Consider the following 23,893-nt stretch of genomic DNA (forward strand, 5'->3'; position numbering starts at 1 on the left):
CACTGTTAGAGTTAGATAAATAAATTGTTGCTTGTTGATTTTAAAATGAGTGTCAGGGATTTATTTTATTTAACCTTTAGAAGTTGCTGAAAGGCAGGTAACGCCACTTTTCACACTCCTTTTACAGATTATGGGGCGAGGTCCTCCTCTTTGGGTGTTTTGATTTTAGTTTTGAGAGGAGGGTCAACCTCTGCTTTATAACACTTGTATTTGCTCAACCCTGATGCAGTTGGGAACCTACTATGCAGTCAGGTTGAGTAGCTGGATCTGAATTGAAACTAATTTGTTTGGAGTATAAAAGCAAGGTAATGGTGAGAACATAGCAGCTTGACTAGAAAACTCAGCACATTGAGCTGGTGATTGGGGAGAGTGAATACAGAAGGTGAAAAGTAGAATACTAAAAGAGGCAGTTATCAACAGGAGGAATTTGGAGCAGGTGGAAAAGAGAAAGCAGAATACTTTAATTGAATATAAACAAAAATGAGGGGACATTTAGCTCAGTTCACCTCAGTGTGGTTCAAATGTGTGCTGTCACCAACAGCATAGTTCAAGTCCTATTTGAGTTGAATTGTTCTTACAACAGTCAGGGATGGCTTATTCAATTCAAGTTCCAGCAGCTGCCCATGTGGGATTGGACCCCTTGCCCCTCCAGGGCAATAACCTGGGTCTCTAGATTACTGGCCACTATCTTGCCTTAAGTGTAAGGATTGACAGGTTAGAGCAGGAGTGTACTGAGCAAATCAGTCTCTCAAGTTTGAGGCATCATTGCCTTGTGGGAAAGATGAGGACCCTAGGAAGAAAAATCTGATAAATAGCCATGGCACTTCAATAAGAGTGAGTGGGCTAAAGGTAGGAAGGTAGGGCTAACCGTCCAATGCCCCTCAATTGAACCTGCCTCCACCTAATTTCCAGGCAGTACATTCCAGATCCTAACTACTATATACTTGATTAATTTTTATCTCGCATCATCCTTGCTTTGTTTGCACATCACTTTAAAAATACGGCCCTCCCGTTCTTTTTTTTTCTTTTCTGAGTGGGAACAGTTTCTGCCTGTCTAGTCATTCCAGCCCTCTCATGATTTTGAAAACCTCAATAAAATCTCGTCTCAGCCTTCTTCTCTCTAGGGTGAGCAGTCGTAATGTCTTCAATCTGTCCTCATCACTGAAGTTCCTCATTCCTAGAACAAACAAAAACAGGAAGTGCTGGAGAAACTCAGCAAGTCTGGCAGAATCTGTGGAGAGAGAAACTGAGTTAGCATTGTGAGTCCAGTAACACTTTGCCAGCCTTTTTTTTTCTCTCTGTTTTCTCCCCACAGATGCTGCCAGACCTATTGGGTTTCTCTGGCACTTTGTTTTGTTTGTGTCAGATCTCCAGTTCTTCATTTTATTTCTCATCCCTGAAACTATTCTTTAAAATAATTACAGAGATAGTAGGAACTGCCGATGCTGGAGAATCTGAGATAACAAGGTGTAGAGCTGGATGAACACAGCAGGCCAATTAGCAATGAAGGAGCAGGAAAGCTGACGTTTTGGGTCTAGACTCTTCTTCGGAAGGGTTCTTTCTGAAGAAGGGTCTAGACCCGAAACACCAGCTTTCCTACTCCTCTGATGCTGCTTGGCCTGCTGTGTTCATCCAGATCTACATCTTGTTATCTTTAAAATAATTACATTTGTTTGAGATGAAATGCAATAATGACAGAGACCTTGATTAAAACTTAAAAAAGAAACACACTTACCGAGCAGAATGATGATACAGAGCAGAATGGCTATAAGGGCTCCTGTGCTGAGGCCAGGAGGAAGGATTATTGCTTCAGTATTACAAGATTGCATAGTCCCGTCACTGTCACAGGCACACACTCTGATCAGCAAGGTATTCGTGCTGCTCTGTATGGGATACTCCTTGTCAGCAATGAGGACAGGCAGAAGATAGGTGCTCATGTCTTGACGACGAAATCCACCTCTCCTGGTTAGAATTCCAGCTGTGTTATCTGAAAGTGACATTCGACAAGAAAGAGTCAAATCATTTACTCTGTACGGTTCCCCTTCACTTCTTTCACAACCAGAAGATTCAAAACTAACACATTTTTGTTCTCTGATATGTATTGTTTGATTTTTACATTTTGTTCATGCCTTAAAAATCTGTCGTATTCCTACCTGCTGCTCTTCATGCATTCATTTTATCTGGCAACTTTATAATTCTAACAATGTTTTCTACTTCCATGCAACTTGCATTTTACATGATGTTTGGAACTGGTAGAGATTACTAATCGTTGTTGTGTTAGTTTGCAGCCCAGTCATGTTGTTTAGATTGTTAATATTCTTTAATAATATTCAATTTTGACAAAGTTCAAATCTAAAAAAAAAGTTGAATATTGTTGCTTTACAACGTACAGAGTCCAATACATTTTAGGATTCTTTGTTTTAACAGGATGGGCTCCTGCTTAAATGAACAGAATTGACCATTATCCATTCTAGTTTTAACAACACATGATCACTTTCCTTTCCAGAAAAACTGGAAAGACTGAGCTATCTGAGGTTGAAGATTCAAGGAGGTGCAATCTAGGAAATGGGCACATTCTCACAGATTGCAGAGGTCCTAAATCCCGTGAAAGGTGCAATGGTCCCATGACTGTGTGTCCTGTAGAATGAGATGTTTGTGCTGGTGCACATTTCTGGAAGATCAAATTACTTGGATAGTGTATGTTCCTATAGGTGAGAAGATCAGGCGTTCCTATAGGTGAGATGGTCAGGTGTTCCTATAGGTGAGAAGGTCAGGTGTTCCTATAAGTGAGATGGTCAGGTGTTCCTATAGGTGAGAAGGTCAGGTGTTCCTATAGGTGAGATGGTCAGGTGTTTCCATAGGTGAGAAGGTCAGGTGTTCCTATAGGTGAGATAGTCAGGTATTCCCATAGGTGAAATGGTTGGGTCTTCCTATAGGTGAGATCCTTGGGTATTCCTATTGGTGAGGTGGTCAAGTTTTCATGTAGATGAGATAGTTGGGTGTTCCTATAGGTGAGATGATCAGGCGTTTCTGTAGGTGTGATGGTTGGGTGTTTCCATAGGTGTGATGGTTGGGTGTTTCAATGGGTAAGATGGTCAGATGTTCCTATAAGTGAGATGGTCAGGTGTTCCTATAGGTGAGATGTTCGGGTGTTCTGATGGGTGAGATGGTCTGATATTTTTGTAAAGTGAGATGGTTATGTGCTGTATGTTTCTGTGGACAGAAATGGAATGGTGTACAAAGTGAGATGGCATGGATGGTATATAATCAAAGAGAGTGAGAAGCCATAGTGATACACTTGAGGATGGGATGTCTGTGCTCTGGACTTAAGAGGATCAGCTGCAGATATTTCATGGTGATTCTCCAGATATCCTATGTCATAAATGAGAGTGATTGGTGGAACCAAATTTTTTAAAAAGGCATTAACAGACTTACTATCTTGGCATTGCAGTGCTAGGAGAACAGGAAAACCTATTGTGAGACTTCACTGCTGGTAGATTTGTATAATTCAAAATACTTAACTTATCAAATATACTAGAAAGTCTTAATGTATATGTATTATTAGGATGCTGTCAAGGCATTCTTAATGTTGGTGGTTCTTTAAATTTCAAATAGTATAATGTAGCTAATGGGGGGAAAAAAAACTGTGGAATTCTAATTAGGACATTTTCTTCCTTGTGTTCCAGTGGTTCTAAGTTTAGCAGTAAACAGAAACCGAGACTGCAAGAAATGTTTGAAATTCCCTGAGGGCTAGAGTTATCCAGGGTCTGTTATCAAAATGGGAGAAGGTAAAATTGGATAGTTGTGGGAAAGCCATCAGCACTCTTCCCATTGTCTAAGACTTGCTAATATTTGGTTAGAAATTGTTAGATTGTGTTGACACAGGAGCATGTACCTGGACTAAGGGAAAAGGTAGACCAACAGGGTTTGGAGTTGTGTTTCCTGCTGTGGACCACCTAGTGATTTGTTATACCCTGAGATTATGTAATTGCTGTTAACTGCAATCTATAGTTAGGTGTCACCTTTACGATGGATACCCCTGGATGAAATCTGGAATGCACTGCAAGGAGAGTGGTTGAGGTGAGAAACCTTACAACCTTTAAAAAGTATTTGGATGAGCACTTGAAGTGTCATAACATTTAAGATTATGGGCCTGGTGCAGCATGATGGGACTCAGTAAGCATATGTTTTTGGCAGGACAGACTTGATGGGTGAAGGGCCTCCTCTGTACTGTATCATTCTATGACTCAAGCAGGTAAAAAGGAGGATTGGTCCAGGCCATTTCATTCTGCTGTTGATGATTGCTGAAACACGCCTGGATGTTTCCAGTTTATTTCCCCAAATCCTCTTCTTGGCACACCATTTGCAGCTTGGCGTTTGCATGTGCCATCTGAGACAAATTTATATTTTCAAAAGGCTGAACTGGGAGGTGCTGTGGTGAAAGTTCACATTGGGCCAGATGTTCCTTTTCATGCAAAAGCTGACATTAGGATGGCCAAGGGAATTAATAAAAGGCACAATTGGAAGATTCTTAAAAGGATAAAATTAATTATGCCAAGGCTAAGAATAAACTCTGCTTCATTTCCATATGTATTATGTTTCTTATAATACATATTCAAGATAATAAATCATGCAATATTTCAATCTAAGCTATAAACATATCTTTTTCTGAGCTACATGATCGATGAACTTACTTTCTTTGTGACACAATGTTGTAACTTAAGCTCCTTGACATCATCCATTGTGGGAAAAAGAGGATATATTGCATGTAGAAATCACTGGTAAACTGAGTAGGAACAAAATGCAGACCGCTGTGTTCTGTAACTCTAATGCTCTTCCATACAGTCTAGGTTAAAGCAGGATGGAGCTAACAGTAGTTGGGATTTAAAGTTTTTTCAGCCATAGTTAATGACATTAGGTGGAATCCCTGCAACCACATTTCTGCCTTGTAATACATGAGCTTACAAACGTGTGAACAAGGAGCAGGAGTAGGCCTTTTAGGGGGATCAGTGTAGTACCTTCAGTGTGTCAGCTTTGTGTACATAATGCAGAGTAACAATAGTAAAGACTAAACCTAGGCTACATGTGTTAGTCTGTATGACTGTAGGCAGGTATATAATTAGGGTTTTAAATAAATTTCAAGATATTTGGCTCAATAACAACCTAACTCTCTGAGTTATTTACTACATTGGCTAACATATAAAAACCACAAATCATGTCAGAAAATCCTCAGTTGCTCAAGCAGATGTATGTTAACTGTTGGAGCCTGGTCTGCTGAGCATTTCTAGCACCTTCTGTCTCTGTAACATGTCACTGTGTCGCCACCCCACCCCACCCCACCACTTGGTTCTGGGTTAAAAACCCTACCTTCATTATCCAGAACTGTGAAATTGGGATTGTTTGCAGATTCTGGAGCCAAGCTAAAGAAGAATCTGGATCCACTTGGTGGTGAGTCCTTATCCACAGCTCCAACAGTTTGTATCAGCTGTACGTTAAAGCAATGTAAAAATCAGTTCTACATAACTATCCATATTGTTGAACACGCATAAATATAGCTGTATATAAGCAAAACATGGAGCAAAACCTGAGTAGTCATGTGGTGTACAGATACGTACCATTTGCACCACAGTTTTTAAATACTGATTTCCGTAAAATATATAACTTATATTTATATAGCACCTTTCAGATAATTTGACCTCAAGCAGAGATTTGGTCAAAGAGATAGATTTTGAACATAGAACATAGAACAGTACAGCACAGTACAGACCCTTCAGCCTACGATGTTGTGCCGACCTATTATCCTATTAAGATCAATCTACCCTGCATACCCTACATTTTACTATCATCCATGTGTCTATCCAAGAGTCGCTTAAAAGTCTTTAAAGTATCTGACTCCACTACCACTGCTGGCAGCGCATTCCACACACCCACCACTCTCTGTGTGAAGAACCTACCTCTGACATCTCCCCTATACGTTCCTCCAATCACCTTAAAATTATGCCCCCTCGTAATAGTCATTTCCGTCCTGGGAAAAAAGTCTCTGGCTATCCACTCTATCTATGCCTCTCATCATCTTGTACACCTCTATCAAGTCACCTCTCATCCTTCTTCGCTCCAATTAAAAAAGTCCTAGCTCCCTCAACCTTTCCTCATAAGACCTGCCCTCCAGTCCAGGCAGCATCCTGGTAAATCTCCTCTACACCCTCTCTAAAGCTTCCACATCCTTCCTATAATGAGGTGACCAGAACTGAACACAATATTCCAAGCGTGGTCTAACCAGGGTTTTATAGAGCCGTAGCATAACCTCGCAACTCTTAAACTCAATTCCCCTGCCAATGAAAGCCAACACACCATATGCCTTCTTTAAAACCCTATTAACTTGGGTAGCAACTTTGAGGGATCTATGGACATGGACCCCAAGATCCCTCTGTTCCTCCTCACTGCCAAGAATCCTGCTACTAACCCTGTATCCTGCATTCAAATTCAACCTTCCAAAATGAATCAGTTCACACTTTTCTGGGTTGAATTCCATCTGCCACTTCTCTGCCCAGCTCTTCATCCTGTCAATGTCCCGTTGCAACCTACAGCAGCCTTCCACGCTATCCACAACTCCACCAACCTTCGTGTCATCGGCAAACTTACTAACCCACCCTTCCACTTCCTCATCCAAGTCATTGATAAAGATCACAAAGAGCAGAGATCCCAGAACAGATCCCTGCGGAACACCACTGGTCACCGAGCTCTAGATATATTTTGAGGAATGTCTCGAAGGAGAAGAATTCAGGGAGGGATTGGTAAGGCTTAAATTCTGAGCAACTGAAGGCACGGCTAAAAAATGCCACGGATAGTTCAGGTCAGGAACGAACCAGAGATCAAAATAGGACAAGCACAAAGATTGGAGACAGTTTGCAACGATGCAGGGGGTTAGGAAGGCATGAAGCCATGTAAGAATTAAGAACAAAGGGATGAAAATTTCGATATTGAGGTATTACTGTAACCAGAGCCAATGTTGATTCAGTCAGGATGGATTAGTAACAATGTTATTTTAAATGAGTCAAGAGTGACATTGTCAGACACATTAAGTACACCTCTGCTGAAATAACCACCTGTAAATGTTCGACTCAAGTATCTTGTTCATCAGTGTCCAAATATCACTGCTTGAAGGGTATGTTTGTGGAGTGTTATGATCCCACCTGATGGTAACATTGGACACCAGTTCCAACACTGAAAGGTGGCTTGATAGAGCATATGTTTAAATGTTGCATTTAATTAATATGTGGGTTGGTCACTGAAACATATTCACATGATGCTGGAAATATTCTTTAACAACAGAACATACATTTATTACAAAAAAAGAACAAAAAAAAAACTTTATATCTGAGATAGATAGATCTTAACACAAACAGCAAAACAAAATTTCTACATGTTCCTAACACTATCTTGTTTTACTCAATTCCAGAAAAATCTAACTCCTACCTTAACTCTTTAAGTATTAACTTACAGTCATAGAGTCAAACAGCACAGAAACAGGCCCTTCGGCCCACCATGTCTACGCCCACTCTGCCCTCTGAAATGGCCCCAGTACGTCACTCAAGGGGCAAATAGGGATGGATAATGAATATGCTGGCCCAGCTAGTGACACTCACATCCCGTGAATGACTAAAACAAAATGTGACAATGACTTCAGCTGTCACTCAAGAGAGACTGGTAGAAGGTTGGCTAAGAAAAAAGAAGTCAACTGCAAAATTATCAGGTATAATTAAATATTGTCTGAAGAAATATAGTGAGATCTGACTTGAGCATATTACAGCCACATACATAACCGGATTCCTGTACAATGAGTGAACTCACAGAACGTGTGATCCCAAAAAATTCATAAAAGTCCTAAATTTTATGTAATAAAAGTCGGATTTGACTTGTTAAGACACTAGAAGCCAATGGCCTAAATTACAAAAAGGTAGAATCGTAGAATCATGCAGCACGGAAACAGACCCTTTGGTCCAGGTATGCTAAACTGAACTAGTCCCATTTGCCTGTGTTTGGCCCACATTCCTCTAAACCTTTCCTAATCATGTATCTGTCCAAATGTCTTTTAAATGTTGTAACTGTACCTGCCTTTGCCACTTCCTCTGGCAGCTCACCCTCTGTGTGAAAAATTTGTCCCTCAGGTCCCTTTTAAATCTTTCCCTTCTCACCTGGCATGATGATTTTTGATTCCTAAACACTGATAAAGGCCAGAACTTGAGCATTTGATGCCAAGATTACTAAATGGAAGCATTTTGGCACTAACATTTCAATGCATTACTGAGGCAGTGTTGCACTGCCAGAGAACTAACCCTGAATGATATTTTAAAGCTGCGTGCTATCAGCATATCCTTGTGGCTAAAATAGATGTGAAAGCTTCCCTGATACTAGGAACATTGGAACTGGAATAGGCTATTTAGTTCCTTGAGCTTGTTCTGTCATTCAATGAGATCATGACTGATCTGTGACCTATAGTCCCATTTACCCAAATCTTGTAATAACTGGAGTCAAAAAGAATTTAACTGAGCTCAGAGTTAACATTAACAATTGATCTATTGTCAATTGCTATTGCAGAAGAGAGTTGCAAATTTTTAATATCCTTCGTATGCCCTTACTATTCAAAGTACAAGGAAGTCCTCCCTGTGACATGGAGAACATTGATCCCACAATCAACACCATCAGAAGGTAGATTAGCTAGCTATTCAATTCATTTTCCTAGATTCGTTTACAGTTTGCGAGTTTCGCTGGTGAGCCCAGCTTTACTATCCATTCCTAAGTACCTGTAAGAATGTAGCGGTCTTAAGAATGTAGTAGTGAGAACAATTGACTGAATTTACTCATTTCAGAGGGCAGCTAAAAGTCAATCACTTTGTGAGCGTCATGTACAGAAGATAGATATCTTTTCCTCAAAAGGCATTAGTGAATAAGACAACATGGCAATCCAATAGTTTTCTGTTACTGTTACTGATTCCAGCTTTTCAATCCAGATTTATACTGTTAATTAAATTGAAATTTCCCAGTCGTCATGGTGGGATTTGAACATTACTGTCTGGATCATAAGCAAAGGTCTCCCATTTACCAGCCCAGTAATTTAACCATAATGTTATTATAACTCTAAATTAAAGTGCTGGGACTCTGCAGTATGCAAATTGGTTATCATGATTAATTAAAGGGCAGTGTTTTGAGACGTCTTTAGGATTCGATAAAGTGTTAAAAGTTTATAAATCCAAGTTCTTTTATGTATCTATGATTCTATCCCGGTATCCCGTGCAATAAAGATGGAAATTAATTAAGTTTGTCACTGTACACCAGCTGTTTTGGTTATTAACTTGATTATTTCAATAATCTTCACACTAACTCAACACCCCATACTATTTGTAAACATCAGGTCATCAATTATACTGTCACATCTAACTGATTCTGCATTGATTGCAGCTCACACATCACCTCACTTATCAGTTGTCCCTGAAATGACCGTCAGTCCCATAATGCCTACACTACAGGAGTTCCTCAAGGTAGCATTCTAGAACCTTCAGCTATTTGAAGAATTATCTTCCTTGCATCAGGAAAAGCACTTACTGTTCACTAATGACTGCAGTGTGTTCAGCTCCATTCTCAATCCTTCAGAGAATGAGGCAGCCTGTGCTCTCACACAGCAAGATGTGAACAGTGCCCAGGCTTGGGCTGACATCTCACATGCATGCCACATAAAGATCAACTAATAACCATACACAAACAAGCCTCAGCCACGTCACTACTCTTCACTGTCCAATGGTGTCGTTACTGTCAAATTTCTCCTGCTCAGTTTCTTGGACAGTCAACACTGAATAGAAGCACAGCTGGTGTGGCTACACAAACATCTTAACTAGTAAACCAAATCAGTGGTTGAATATTATACAGCAAGTGGGTCACCTCTTTACTGTCCAGAACCTCATCATTACCCATCAGATGAGAGAGTTTGATGGACTTCTGTTGATATTAGGAATGCAGCTACAGCGACATTGAAGAACCTCGACACCATCCAAAACAAAGCAGTATTTGATCTGTACTTCATCCATCTTCACCATTCATTGTTCCACTGCTGATATACCAGTGGCAAAAGCGTGTACCCTCTACAAGATGCACTGTAATAACTCACCACGGCTCTTATGACAGCACCTTTCAACCTTATCCCCTCCATCTCCCAACTTGAAGCTGAAGTGCAATATCCTGATGTTGAAATAACCTGTTCCTTCATTGTCACTGGATCAAAATCCTGAAATTCTCACCTTAACAGTACAGGTTCAGTTTCCCCCTGCTAGCTGCAGGAAATGCCTCACTACCACTTTCTAATGGATGCTTAGGGATAACAAATAAGGCTACCCCAATCAGCAACACCCTGCTCATCCCAAAAATGAGTTTTCTTTAATGACAATTGTTGTTTTTGAAGGCTGCAGGATACTTAATATGGAAGTGGTTAAATAGGGCAGTTGGAGTTGATCCTCTGAGGTACGGCTTGAGGGAGACCACAATTATACATGTAGTTAGTGAGAAGGTTAAAATATGTATTTACGTATAGAATTCCAGGCACTGACCAACAGTGACATGTTAATGTGTCCCTATTATAGTAGGTCGCATTCTGAGTCTCAAATAAAACTACTGGCAACAAATTTACTTGCAAGTAAATTAAAATTAAGTAAACATTTTTTTTATTCTGATTTTTTGTTTTTATTGCACTCTTCAATTCCCTCTGGGTCAATTTCTTCTAGCTCCAGTTAAAGGACAAGTACGTTTTATTTGGGTAGATTTTATTATGGCCCAGATTGTCCACTCTTTGGATTTAGACACCCAAGATGTGTATCAGGTTACATTCTATAATGTATGGATAATGTCATGTCTCTTAAAGGTATACTTACTGTGAGACACAGTACAACATCCCCGTTTTTCCAATAAAAATATTCCCAAAATGGTTGTATACAGACATGTGTTATCAATTTGATAATTATATACAAACATTTATACAAATTCACAAAACTAAAATTTCAAACTTCAGTGCAAACTTTGGAGGCTGACAACTCATCCTGACTTAGTGACTGTATATACCTACCTGGACAGGTGTGCATTATTTTATAACTTACTTGTTTGACACCTTGGTTGTCTTGTTGCTGGTTACTGGCACTCAACATCTGTGCAAAATCATCATCGTCAGAATGTTCTGCCTCACTGTCTAGGTGTATGATTGTGGGTTATACATTGGTCTGAGCTGGCTTCTGTTTCTTTTCAATATGGTGATTAGTGATTTTGTATGATCTGGGCTGATTGCATATTCTAGAATCTTTTGCTGGTATCTAAGCATTTGTATTTGTATTGATTTCCAATTCACAGTCTGTGCCCAGAGCAATTTTGGGAGTGCTTTACCTTCTGGCTTATTGTGTAACTCTTCATATGTTCATGTTCAAAAGTGCACTGCAGCCTTTTAATACTTTTCTTTGTCTTAATTGAGGCAAAAATAAACATTATTTTGCTTAAGAAGAACTAGTAGTCTAATCAAAATTAAATTAGTTCTCTTTTCTTAGTGATTAATGCCCTATTTACAGATTAATTAATGTCCTCAGAAACTGATACAGTCTAGGGATGAAATTCTCTCTTGCCCGAAGCTGATCTCTATTGGTCATCAATTTGTTTTTCAAATAACTACTGCCAAATATTGGATTCTTTAATAGATAGCTATAGTTCATGGTATGAAATTTTGTCCAACAGAGCATTTTGTCTGATGTGGCAATGTTTATGCTACCTCCCATAATATACAAAATTGGGTGTGGATATTATGGTATTGAAGAATCTTACAGTCATTTGTTAAGTATTATGTACAAGTATTGCATTTGACAGGTACATAAGTGTCTGGGCTAATGTTAAACTATTAGTTATACAGAGAAACATCTTACACCAAAATGTCATGTTCCAAGTTGAGTTCTGATTGGAAATTTGGACAGAAAAATATTTTAACTAATTCACCAGATGTGGGCATCACTAGCTAGAACAGTATTTTACTACATATCCCTAACTGCCCAGAGGACAGATAAGAGTCAACCACGTTGCTGTGGGTGTGGAGTCACATATAGGCCAGACCAGGTAAGGATGGCAGCTTCCTTCCCTAAAGGACATTAGTAAACCAGATGGGTTTTACTCTGACAACTGACAACAGTTTCAGGGTCATCATTAGAGTTTTTATTTCGTTCTTTTAATATCCAGGAACTCTTACACACAACCAATTTTTTTCTTCCCATCACCAAATCACGTGTGGATATTTATTTCCTCTATTCATCAACACCACTAAATCACACATGTTTTTCATTTGATTAATTTACATGCAAAGCCTATTAAGTGCAATGTAGACCATTAAAGGTGAGGGAGAGGGGGCCAAATCAAAATGGAGTTGGAAAGAGACCAGTAGATTTCTAATTCCAGATTTTTATTGACTTCCATTTTCATTATTTGTCATTTCAGGGTTTGAATCTGGATCCTTAGAATTTACCTGGGTTTTTGATTTTAAGGCTAATGATAACACTAGTAGGCTATCACCTCCCCTACCATAGATTGGAGGGTTGCAGTTATATTTGCCGGCAAGTGGGTGTTTTCCTGACTGGTTAGCACAGGGAGAAAAGAGGTTCTGATGCTAATTGGAATGTTGGGCCCGTGATGTTAGCAGATTGATTAAGTCTCAGTGTCAAGGGGAAATAAGACTCAGATAGCTTGTTCGGCTTAAAAGGAAAGAATATGAAATAATGAGCGCGGATTGCAATGTATGATTGAATAGCCCTCCCTCATGGTACTGTGGTGGTGAGCTACGAAAAATCAGCCTTGTGTCAATGACCGGGCAATAAAGCTACTTCTCAATTCTAAATTCTCAATTCTACTCCTCCTCAACTCTGAAAACAGCTTACCTGGCCAGTCTTTGCATTTTCACAGACAAAAGTTTCATAAACCATGGGAAACTCGGGAGCATTATCATTGACGTCTAAAACCTTGATTAAAACTGGCACGCGGCTCGTTTGCCTTGAATTTTCCAAAACTGTAAAAAAGCACAAATAAACATAATTCGAAATGGCCAACGCAGTATCTGCTGAAGGATTCAAGAGAATTTAATCTGAGAATAACTCTGATAAGAGACCAAATCTACTTCAGAGGAGTCCCAGAAAATGGACCATTAAATTCAAGTTTATAACTCTGGAGTACTGGAACATGAGGAGGCCATTCAGCCATTCAGTGAGATTATGGTTGATCTCTATTCTACCCCCACTCACCGGACATGGGTCCAATAATAACCTATGTCTTGCAAAAACCTATCAATCTTGCATTTAAGTATTTTAATTGAGCTAGCAGTTATTATGAGAGGGTTTTGTTTTGCTTTGTTTCTATTCTTTCATGGGATGGGACCATTATGGGAAGACCAGTGTTGTATTGCTGCACAAATCTCAGAAAGGCACTTATAAATTTCAGACAGATAGAGGACATCACAACATGTGATGTTCTGGTGTAAGAGATTTCCGTCTTAGTCTCAATTCAGGCATTTAATCAACAAGCTATCAGTCAGTCTGTCATTCAGTCAAATATATATGTAATACAATAGTAGTCTAAGTAAGCACTTAATGAAGATTGTATATGAAAGTCTATGACGTTAGCTGATCATACAAGGTTAGTTGTTAATAAACTTCTGGATATCCGACTCAATATGATTTGTTGTGTTCTGTGTTACATGTGCTAACATATATTGGAAGCATTTGTTATCTGTCCCTAATTGCTGTTGAACTGCATGGCTTCCTACTCCATTTCAGAGGCTGGTTAAGAGTCAATCACATAACTCTCATTCAGGAATCTTATGCAGGCCAGAATGGGTAGGGACGACAGATTTCCCTTCCTCAAGGATATTACTGAGCAAATTGTTAAAGAAAGTAATCAGGGCCGCAGATATACAAGTATATTTGGGAGAAATTGTTCACAGTCGAAAATATAACATCGAGAGTTTCTGACCTATTTTGCTGCCAAACAAAATTACATCAAAGTTCTCCCTCCAGGTATTTACAACCTGAGCCTTTCATATTTTCAGTAATCACACAAGACACTTCAGTTGCAGTGAATACTAGAAAACTATTGCATATTTAATATGAATGAGCCAGCAATTCTTACAAAGATTACTATTTTGGATGGTTTCAACTATCATCAAGACTTTGGTTTTACACAAATGGTGTGACATTAATGATACATGCTGAGATATACATGACAGCACATTTAATGGTGATACCTTATCTTCTGCATCGGGAACACACAACCTGTTAACTCATTGAAATTAAATTCCATCAGTTGCTTTTGAATGGAATTTGAACCCATGCTCTTACAGCATTAACTCTGGGCTTTTGGATTGATAGCATGGTCACATCAGTCTTATATCAATATCTCCCCTGTGGCACACTCCTTTTGACAGTGAACTGAGGTCTAGGCTAGAGCATGGGGCATAGACATTCAAATTGTTCATTCAATTGTTCAAATTGACATCTAGTGGAATGTAAATTCAAATTCATAAAATTGGGAATTGGGGGCTCTGGTGGTGTAGTGGTGATATCCCTACCTCTTGGCTAGAAGGCCATCTGTTCCCAGAGGCATCTTATAAAATCTCTGAATAGGTTGATTAGAAAATAGCTAAAATCAGGAATTGAAATCTAATCTTAACAATGGTGACCATGAAACCATCATCAATTGTTGTAAAAACCCATCTGGTTCACTAATGTCCTTTAGGGAAGGAAATCTGCCATCCTTACCTGGTCTGGCCTACATGTGACTCCACACCCACAGCAATGCAGTTGACTCTTAAGTGACTTCTGAGATGGCCCAGATAGTTACTCAAGGGAATTTCGAGATGGACAACAAAAGCTGCCCTTACCAGCAATGTCCATAAATCATGGAAACATAACGAATATACTGGAGGAATAGTTATGGAGTGTTAAAAATTAAATTCCAAACCACCCATCTTTTACTCCACGTGGAACAGCATATGGAACGTATGACCAGGTGTTGCGTGTTCAAAGGCTGCAATTCAAATCAGAAGTTTGGTTTTGTTTGTGGAGGAGGTGAGGCTTAACGTTGGATTGCTAAATTGGATGTTAGTCATTTTCACCCCTGCTGTGAGAGCCAACACTTCATCCTGAAGTGAGAGAACCAGCTGTTTTGGCTGCTGACTTCTCTGACAGTGAGGTTTAACTCTCAGCACTCTCCTTAGTCGCCTGTTCCCCGCTGACTGTGTTGACATTGATGACTGTGAAATGGGCAGTTTGGTTACAAAGAACACCCTGAAACTCAAAGGCTGCAAATTGGGAGAGGGTTAGCATCGTCAATTAATTCAGCCATGCAAGTTAAGCAACACACGATGTGTCAGCTCCCAAATTATTCACTTTGCAACCGATAGTTGCGGTTATATCGAATCATCGATTGACGGAATGATTACAGCACAGAAGGAAGCCACTCGTGCCATTGTGTCTGTGTCTGTCTGTAAGAACAACCCAACCATCTCACTCTCCTGCCTTTTCTCTATAGCCCTACAAATGTTTTCTCTTCAGATAACCATCCAATGCTCTTTTGAAAGCAATTATTAAATCCATCTCCATTGCACTCTTAGACGATGCACTCCACATATGACAAAATAATCTCCCCAGACAAAAAAAAAACACTAATCTGGAAATAAACTAACAAAGGTACAACCCTAAGAATTAGTGTCAAGATCAACTTGTAAAGGATGCAGAATTGTAACCGTCATGCCTGTAATTTACAAAGACATCCAAATCCCAACAATGCTGAACATTGAACCTTGAACTTTTTACCAAATCATCATTACTTACTTTATGTAAGTTGATCACCCATTTACTTCAATGGAAATAAAAATTGAGATATATAAATCAGATCCTTGATTTTCTGTTACTTGTGTTACACTAGTTCATAAATTCAAGATCAGTGCTGAAGTGTCAAGATAAAATCAAGCTCAGACAGAGTTCAGATAATAGGGATGGTTAGAGAAAGGAGTTTAGATGTAACTCTGTCCATTTTTAAGCCACATGTTGCATTCTTAATTTTGTCTTATGCTTTTAGTTTATATATTATTTAAAGCTAAACTGCATACTTTGCAGCAATTTGCCCATGATTTACATGACTTAAGTCAGGAGTGTGATGGAATGCTCTCTACTAGCTTGGGTGAGTGCAGCCCCCACAATACGCAAGACACTTGGCAGTATCCAGGACAGATCAGCCCACATGGTTGTCAACCCATACGCCGTTCAATATTCAGTCTCCACCAGCAGCAGTGTGTAGTATCTACAAGATGGACTGCATCAAGACACCTCTTGTAGCACTTTCCAAGCTTGCAACCCCTACTGTCTTGTAGGACAAGGACATCGACACATGGAAACACCACCCCCTGCAAGTTCCTTCCAAGTTATTCACCATTCTAACTTGGAAATATACTTCTGTTCCTTCTGTGTCACTGCATCTAAATCCCAGAACTCCCTCCCTAGCAGCACTGCGAGTGAACCTACACATCATGGGCTTCAGCAGTTCAAGAAGTTAGCTCACTGTCACCTTTTCAAAGCTACCTAGGGATGGGAAATAAATGCTGGTCTGGCCAAGTGTGCCCAGAACTTCTGAACGAATAAATATTTTTCCAGAAATATAGAAAATGTTGGTAAGAATTATTTTGCATTGGAGACAGCAAAGTTGGAACCTACAAGCTACACTGCAACCATTAGGTGGGAGGCTATAATTTAATTTGACCAGAAGACCATATGATGAAGGAGCAGAAGAAAGCCATTCAGCCAATTGAGCTCCACCATTCAATAAGATAATAATTGATCAGTTAATCCTCAACTCAATTTTCCTACCTTTTTTCTACAATCCTTAATCTCCTTCCTGATTAAAATTATGCCTATCTCAGCCTTCAATATACTTCATGACTGAACAACACCGGCTCTCTGCAGATAGAATTTCACAGATTCACTACCCTCTGAGAGAAGAAATATCTCCTTCTCTCTGAATTAAGTGTGCAACTGCTAATTCTGAGATAATGGCGCCTGGTCCAAGACTCTCCCACAAGGGGAAACAATCTTTCCCCATCCACCTCTGTCAAGTCCCCAAGAATCTTGTAGGTTTCAATAAGGCCGTTTTTCATTTTTCCAAATTCCAACAAAGACAGGCCCCCAGTCAATCTCTCCTCAAAAGACAGTCCATCCATTAGCTCAGTGAACCTACTTTGGACTGCCTCCAATGCCAGTATACCTTTCCTTAAATAAGGAGCCCAAAACCTGTTCACGGTATTCCGGTGCTTTGTAGAGTTTAACAAAACCCTCTTGTACTTTTATACTCTATTCCCTTTGAAATAAAGGCCAACATTGAATTTCCTTCCCTATCGCTACTAAATCTGGATGCTAGCTTTGTGTGATTCATTGATGAGTTCTCCCAGATTCCTCTCTTCTGAAGATGTCTGCAGTCTTTCTCCATTTATATAATATTTAGCTGCACTATTCTTCCTCCAACATTATGTTCCATTTACCAGCTTTTGCCCCCTGACTTAACCTGTCTCTGTCCCTCTTCAGACTCTCTGTGTCATCCTCACCACTTGCATTCCCACGTATTTTTGTGTTATCCACAAACTTGGTGACAGTACATTCACTTCCCTCATCCAGTATGACAAATCTATAGAGCGATTGCATTTTAAACATAAACACTCATAAGGGAAAAGTGTTCATATGAGTTGTGCGGAGATGTATGATATTTCATACCCAGATGAATTATCCTATTCATCATTTTAGTTCTTTCCCCTTGGTTGATGTGTACTGCCATCATTCTTGATGATGTGTTGACACAGTTTCAGTGCCAGTGTTCTGACATTCACGCCCAGAGCTGGTACAATGAGTTAAATGCTATAGGTTTCTTGAGCAACACATTCTATTTCTCACTGTGAATTGTTCACATTGCTAGCAGCAGCTGCGGTTATGTACCTCACAATTATCTCACCAGATACAAACCCAATCTGGAAGCAAGGATTCTTAAACTGTTTGGCTGGGAGCTTTTCACAATTCAAATGGACACCAGATATTTCAGATACCATTTTCAGATTTTATTTAAATCCCTCTTTAAGAATGTAATGTAAAAGCTAGAAGCAATTCAGCCCCCTGAGCCTGCTCCTTCATTTGATATGATCTCATTTCAGCTTCAACTCCACTTTCGTGCCCTCTCCGTAAATCTTTAACCTGCTACTAATTAAAAATCTGTCTATCTCCTCCTTAAATTTACTCAATATCCCAGCATCCACTGCACACAGGCGAAGTGAATTCCACAGATTCACGACCCTTTGAGAGAAGTAATTCCTCATTATCTCTGTTTTAAATTTGCTACCTTAAAATGACTGCTTTACTTCCTCTCTGTCAATCCCCTTTAGCACCTTGTAGTCCTCAATTAGGACACCTTTCATTCTTCTCTCTCCAGAGAGCACAGCCTAAACTGCTCAGTCTCTCTGCATAAGGCAAATCCCTCATCCCTTGTAGAGGCATGGAAATTTCACAAGAGGACTTCACTGAAAAATAATTCATTGCATACCCATTGGTGTTTTACAGAGGTTAAAAAGTATGCAATTTTTACACTATGGTTGCTGTCCTTCACAACTGCGCTCTCTTTTTACCGAAAGAGCTTATATATCATACCGTCGTAGAGTACACAGAGTTATACAGCACAGAAACAGACTCTTTGAGCCAACTTGTCCATGCTGGTCAAGTTTCCAAACTAAATTAGTCCCACCTTCCTGCTCCTGGCTCATATTCCTTCAAACCTTTCCTACTCATGAACTTATCCAAATGTCTTTTAAATGTTGTAACTGTACCTGCTTCCGACACTTTCTCTGGCAGTTTATTCCACACATGAACCACTCTCTGTGCAGAAAAGTTGGCCCTCAGGTCCTTATTAAATCTTTCTTCTCACACCTTAAAAATATGTCCCCTAGTTTTGAACTCCCCCGCCCTAGGGAAAATACTCTTGTTATTCATCTTTTCTATGCCCCTCATGATTTTATAAACCTCAATAAGGTTACCCCTCAACCTCCTACGCTCCAGGGAAAAAAAAGCCTTTCCAGACTATTTTCATGTTTCAAACCCTCCAGTCCCAGCAACATCCTGGTAAATCTTTTCTGAACCTTCTCCAGCTTAGTGATATCCTTTCTATAACACAGCGACTAGAACTGCACGCAATAATCCAAAAGTGGCCTCACCAACATCCCATACAACCTCAACATGATGTCCCAATTTCTATACTCAAAGGTCTGAGCAATAAAGGCAAGCATACTAAGTTGCTTTTTAACCACTGTCTACCTGTGATACAAATTTCAAAGAGTTATGCACCTGAACCCCTAGGTCTCTCTGTTCTACAACTCTACCCAGGGCCCTACTATTAACTGTACAAGTCCTTTCCTTATTTGTTTTACCCCAATGCAATACCTCACACTTATCCAAGTGCCACTTGATCTGCCACTCCTCAGCCCTTTGACCCAATTAATCAAGATTTCTTTACAATCTTTGATTACTTTCTTCACTGTTCACTAAACCACTAAATTTGGTGTCATCTTCAAACTTGCCCCCTGTATTCTCCTCCAAATCATTTATATAAATGACAAACAGAAGTGGAGCCAGCACCAATCCCTCAGTGTAGTATGTTGGAGCTCTACAGTTTTCAGAACTCTGAGATGCAGAAGCATCTGGTTGCTCTTGTGTATGATTTGCAAGAGGTTAGTATGCAGGTCCAGTAAATATTTAGAAAAGCTGATATAATGTTATCATTTATCGTGAGCTGAATTGAATGCAAAAGTAGGGAAACTGTGCTTCAGATACAGAGGACACAGGTGAGATTGCATACAGAGATGAGGAAGAATTTCCTGTCTCAGAGAGAAGTGAAACTGTGGAATTATTTACCACAGAGCGCTGTAAAGGCTGGGTGTTAAATATGTTCAAGGCTAATATAGATAGCAAAGAAATCAAGAATTGTGAGAAAAAGGCAGGAAAGTGGAGTTGAGAATTATCAGATCAGCCATGATCTCAGTGAATGGCAGAGCAGTCTCGATGGGCTGAATGGCCTACTTCTGCTTTTGTCCCCTTCAGTGCCAGTATTCTGTCATACATGCTCAAAGCTGGTACAGTTAAACACTATAGTTAAATACTGTGCAGAGTATTGGTCTCCTTATTTAAAGAAGGATGAAAATGTATTGGAAGTGTAGTGATTATAATGAGGTCAGCCAGGTGGACCTCATAGAATATGAGTTCCCTGACTGGAGTTGTTAACTTGGTCCAATTAGTGAGCCCTAACTGACAGATATAAACAGGAGTGTCAGAGGTTTTGTTCACTCTGAGAGCTGGCTCTGACGGAGCTGGATCAGTGTCAAGGACTCTCCATGTGTAAATAAAAGGGGATTTAGTAATAGGATACTGGCCTCTGTGGAGTTATTTCAGTGAGCAGTTCAGAGGAGGTTCACCAGACTAATACCTGGAATAGACAGGTCGACTTACATGGAAACATTGGACAGATTAGGCCTGTATCTGCTGGAGTTTAGAAGAGTGAGAGGTAACTTCATTGAAACATATACCATCCTGATGGATTTTGACCAGGTTAATGTGGATAGGATATTTCCTCTCATGGGAGAATCTAGAACTTGGGGTTAATGTTTAAAAATCACTCATTTAAAACAGAGATTAGGCTAAATTTATTTCTCTGAGTTTTTAGAACTCTCTTTTTGAAAAGATGGTGGAAACGGAGTTCTTAAATATTTTAAAGGCAGAGGTGGATAGATTCTTCCTAAGCAAGGGATGAAAGGTTATGTGGGGTAAAAGGGAAATTGAGATTACAGTTAGATTGTGCATAATGTTATCGCAGGCTGAAGGTGCGAAGGACTTAGGCACTGAAAGTGCTGCCAATCATTTGTATGTTGGTATATAGACTCGTGTAGTTCAACATTGGGGATTGCTCATCCACCTGCAGCCACGACAAACGATTTATGCTATGTGACTGTTGCCTCACCAGTGAGGTACACATCATATATTTGGGTAAATGTTTCAATGAAGCTTAGCCAGAGGCTGGAAAGACTTCTCACTTAGAGGCTGATTCTTGAGCAAAGCAAAACTCTGGCTGAGGGTCTCGATAATCAAAAGCATCCTACACTTTGTCCACCACTGGTCTAAACAACATTAAAGTGAGGTGCAGTGCAAAGAAATGGAAACAAAACAGCAGCAATACTGATACTGACCTGTCTCGGTTGCTATGACGGTAATATTATGCCATGGCATTTCTTCCCGGTCAAGAGGTTTCAAAGTTACAATTGATCCATTGGCGGAGTTTATGTTGAAATATCTGTCCAAATCAGTATGTCGATCAATTGAGTAACTGAAAGATTCAAATCAGAAAAGCAATTTATGCAACTTATCACCAGTTTCCAAACATGTTCATAAGATCCACACTGTTGGTCTGATTTCTTTGTTGATCCCTGACACATCTCAAACACCTGGACTCTCACCCAGCAATTGGCTTCCTGAATCAGTGCGTTGTTCTCTGCTCAGGACCTTGTCAAATGCCAGCAGGATGATTGGTGCCAGTGAATTTATCTGTAAAATCCCGAATAAATAAGTATAAATTCTTGTGATTGTTTGAAATTTGGCATCTGTCCTGATGAGTGCAAGATGAAAATCTTCAGCGACAAGTCTCCTTTCACCAAAATTCATTTAGCTGTCAAGAAAGCAGCACCTTCTCAAAGGCAATCATGGATTGTTGGTAAACATTATAGAATAGAAACCCTACAGTGTGGAAACAGGCCATTTGGCCCAACAAGTCCACACTGCCCCTCTGAAGAGCATCCCACCCAGACCCATCCCCCTACCCCAGCATTTCCCACATCTAACCCACCCAACCTAAACATCCATGGGCAATTTCCCATGGCCAATCCACCTACCCTGCACATCTTTGGACTGTGGGAGGAAACTAGAGCAAACCCACACAGTCACAGGAAGAACGTGCAAACTCCACACACACAGTTGCCTGAGGGTGGAATTGAACCCATATCCCTGGTGCTGTGAGGCAGCAGTGCTAACCACTGAGCCACCATGCTGCCCCAATTATCTATATGTAATCCCATAAAGCAAGAAAACAAAACACGCATGAGGAACAATAAAAGTAAAGGTACAGTCTCTATAGCCCCACCAGAGCATTGAGCTGCTCCCTCATTAGGGAGAGAACACTGGTTCTGATGAAAGGTCACTGGACTCGAATCATTAACTCTGTTTGTCTCTCCACAGGCCTACTGGGTTTCTCCAGCAATTTCTGTTTTAGATTTCCAGCATCCAGAGTTCCTCGTTTTATTTTATATGAGAGGAAATTGGTGGCAGTCTCGGGCAAGGGGAGGGGTTGAGAAGGAGAGCCTTTCATGGTAACCACAGCCAGAGCATGAATTGAACCCACACTGGAAGTGTCCATTTGTATTACAAATCAGCTGTCCAGCCAACTGAGCTAACCTACCCCCAACCAAGGCATGCTAGGCTCCATGAAATTGCACCCCCATCATGAAAATAAAACCTATACGAAAGGACAGGAGGAGAGAAACTCGCCAATAGTAATAAAATAAAATGTGTCTGAAGATCAAATAAAATGTGTCGAAACATAAACTTACAAAGAGTTGTTCTCTGGTATGTGGTGGCAGTGAGTGGGAAGCAGCAGGTTTCTCATGCTGTGAGTTCTGATCAGAGCCATCTGCCAGCGACAAAGTGCTAAACACAGGAAAGATCATTCCCAAAGCAAGGAAAGAGAAAAACCTGGGAAAGTGAATCATGTTTTACCCTGTTTGTGTGCACTTGTTCACAGTGCAGCATCTTCAGAAAGCTCCAGGCTGGAGGGTCAGCGAAAATGTGAGTCAAAGGAATGACATACAGTTTGCTGAAATAATTTTCATTTAATCTAGAGTTGTGAGACAAGTTGAAATCAAGGCCAGTTACAAACATACCTTTAAAGAGCATGAATTACATATTCTACCTTATTCTCGTATAATTCTCTTCACACAAAATGGAATTACAATTGAATCCTGTAATTGGAACTCGAACTGAACACCTTGCCTTTTCTAGTTTCCAACGCTCTCCCCATGGTACCAACCTCCTTCAGCTAATTCATTCTAATCTTTGGGTTCTGTCTCATGGTCAGTTTGCCTTTAAGGGACTTGCTAATGATATCAGCAGTATCTTACAGCCAATGTCGTGAGGGTGCAAAGATCATATCCTGCATCTTACCTCAGATCACTTGCAGCATGACACTGTACGGGAAGCATTCTCCTCTGTTGCACCCTCACAGCTCATTCTTAATCCAGCCACAAACATGCAAGAGTAATGTAATGTTTGCACATACAGTTAGCTATAATAAATGCCTGTTGGTTTCTTGAATACCATGATATCCACACTCGGTTTTATCTACAGTCAGTTATGGGAGATAAAGACTGAGATAAGGTGAAATGTCTTCACTCACGAGAGTGGCGAGCCTGGGGAATTCTCTGCCACAGAAAGCGATTGAGACCAAAACATTAAATGTTTTCGGGAAGGAGTTAGATGTAGTTCTTACAGCTAGAGAATTCAAAGGGTCTGGGGAGAAAGTGGGCACAGGGTACTGAGGTAGATGATCAGCCAAGATCATACTGAATAACAGAGCAGGTTCAAAGGGCTAAGTGGCCTACTCCTGCCAATATTTTTCTCTGTTTCTGTGTTTCAATAACATAGGAATTGTCATATGGAGTTGGAGACAAGCTCACATCACAAAGTAAACCAGCTTCCCTTGGACATTA

General features: G+C 40.1%; 1 protein-coding gene across 5 annotated transcripts in view; it reads right to left on the reverse strand.

Moving 5' to 3' along the window:
• Nucleotides 1-23,893, reverse strand: part of LOC109936078 (cadherin-6-like) — a 220,122-nt gene that overhangs the window by 55,753 nt on the left and 140,476 nt on the right. For all 5 annotated transcript variants that reach the window (XM_048607452.1, XM_048607419.1, XM_048607429.1 and 2 more), the window contains exons 8-11: nucleotides 21,326-21,462; nucleotides 12,948-13,075; nucleotides 5,368-5,485; nucleotides 1,736-1,987 (exon numbers count right to left, since the gene is read on the reverse strand). In XM_048607452.1, coding sequence (XP_048463409.1) covers nucleotides 1,736-1,987; nucleotides 5,368-5,485; nucleotides 12,948-13,075; nucleotides 21,326-21,462 — 635 coding nt within the window. The remainder of the gene's footprint in view (nucleotides 1-1,735; nucleotides 1,988-5,367; nucleotides 5,486-12,947; nucleotides 13,076-21,325; nucleotides 21,463-23,893) is intronic.

Source organism: Rhincodon typus, chromosome 2 (genome assembly GCF_021869965.1).
Source record: "Rhincodon typus isolate 14 chromosome 2, sRhiTyp1.1, whole genome shotgun sequence".
NCBI classification, from domain to species: Eukaryota; Metazoa; Chordata; class Chondrichthyes; order Orectolobiformes; family Rhincodontidae; genus Rhincodon; species Rhincodon typus.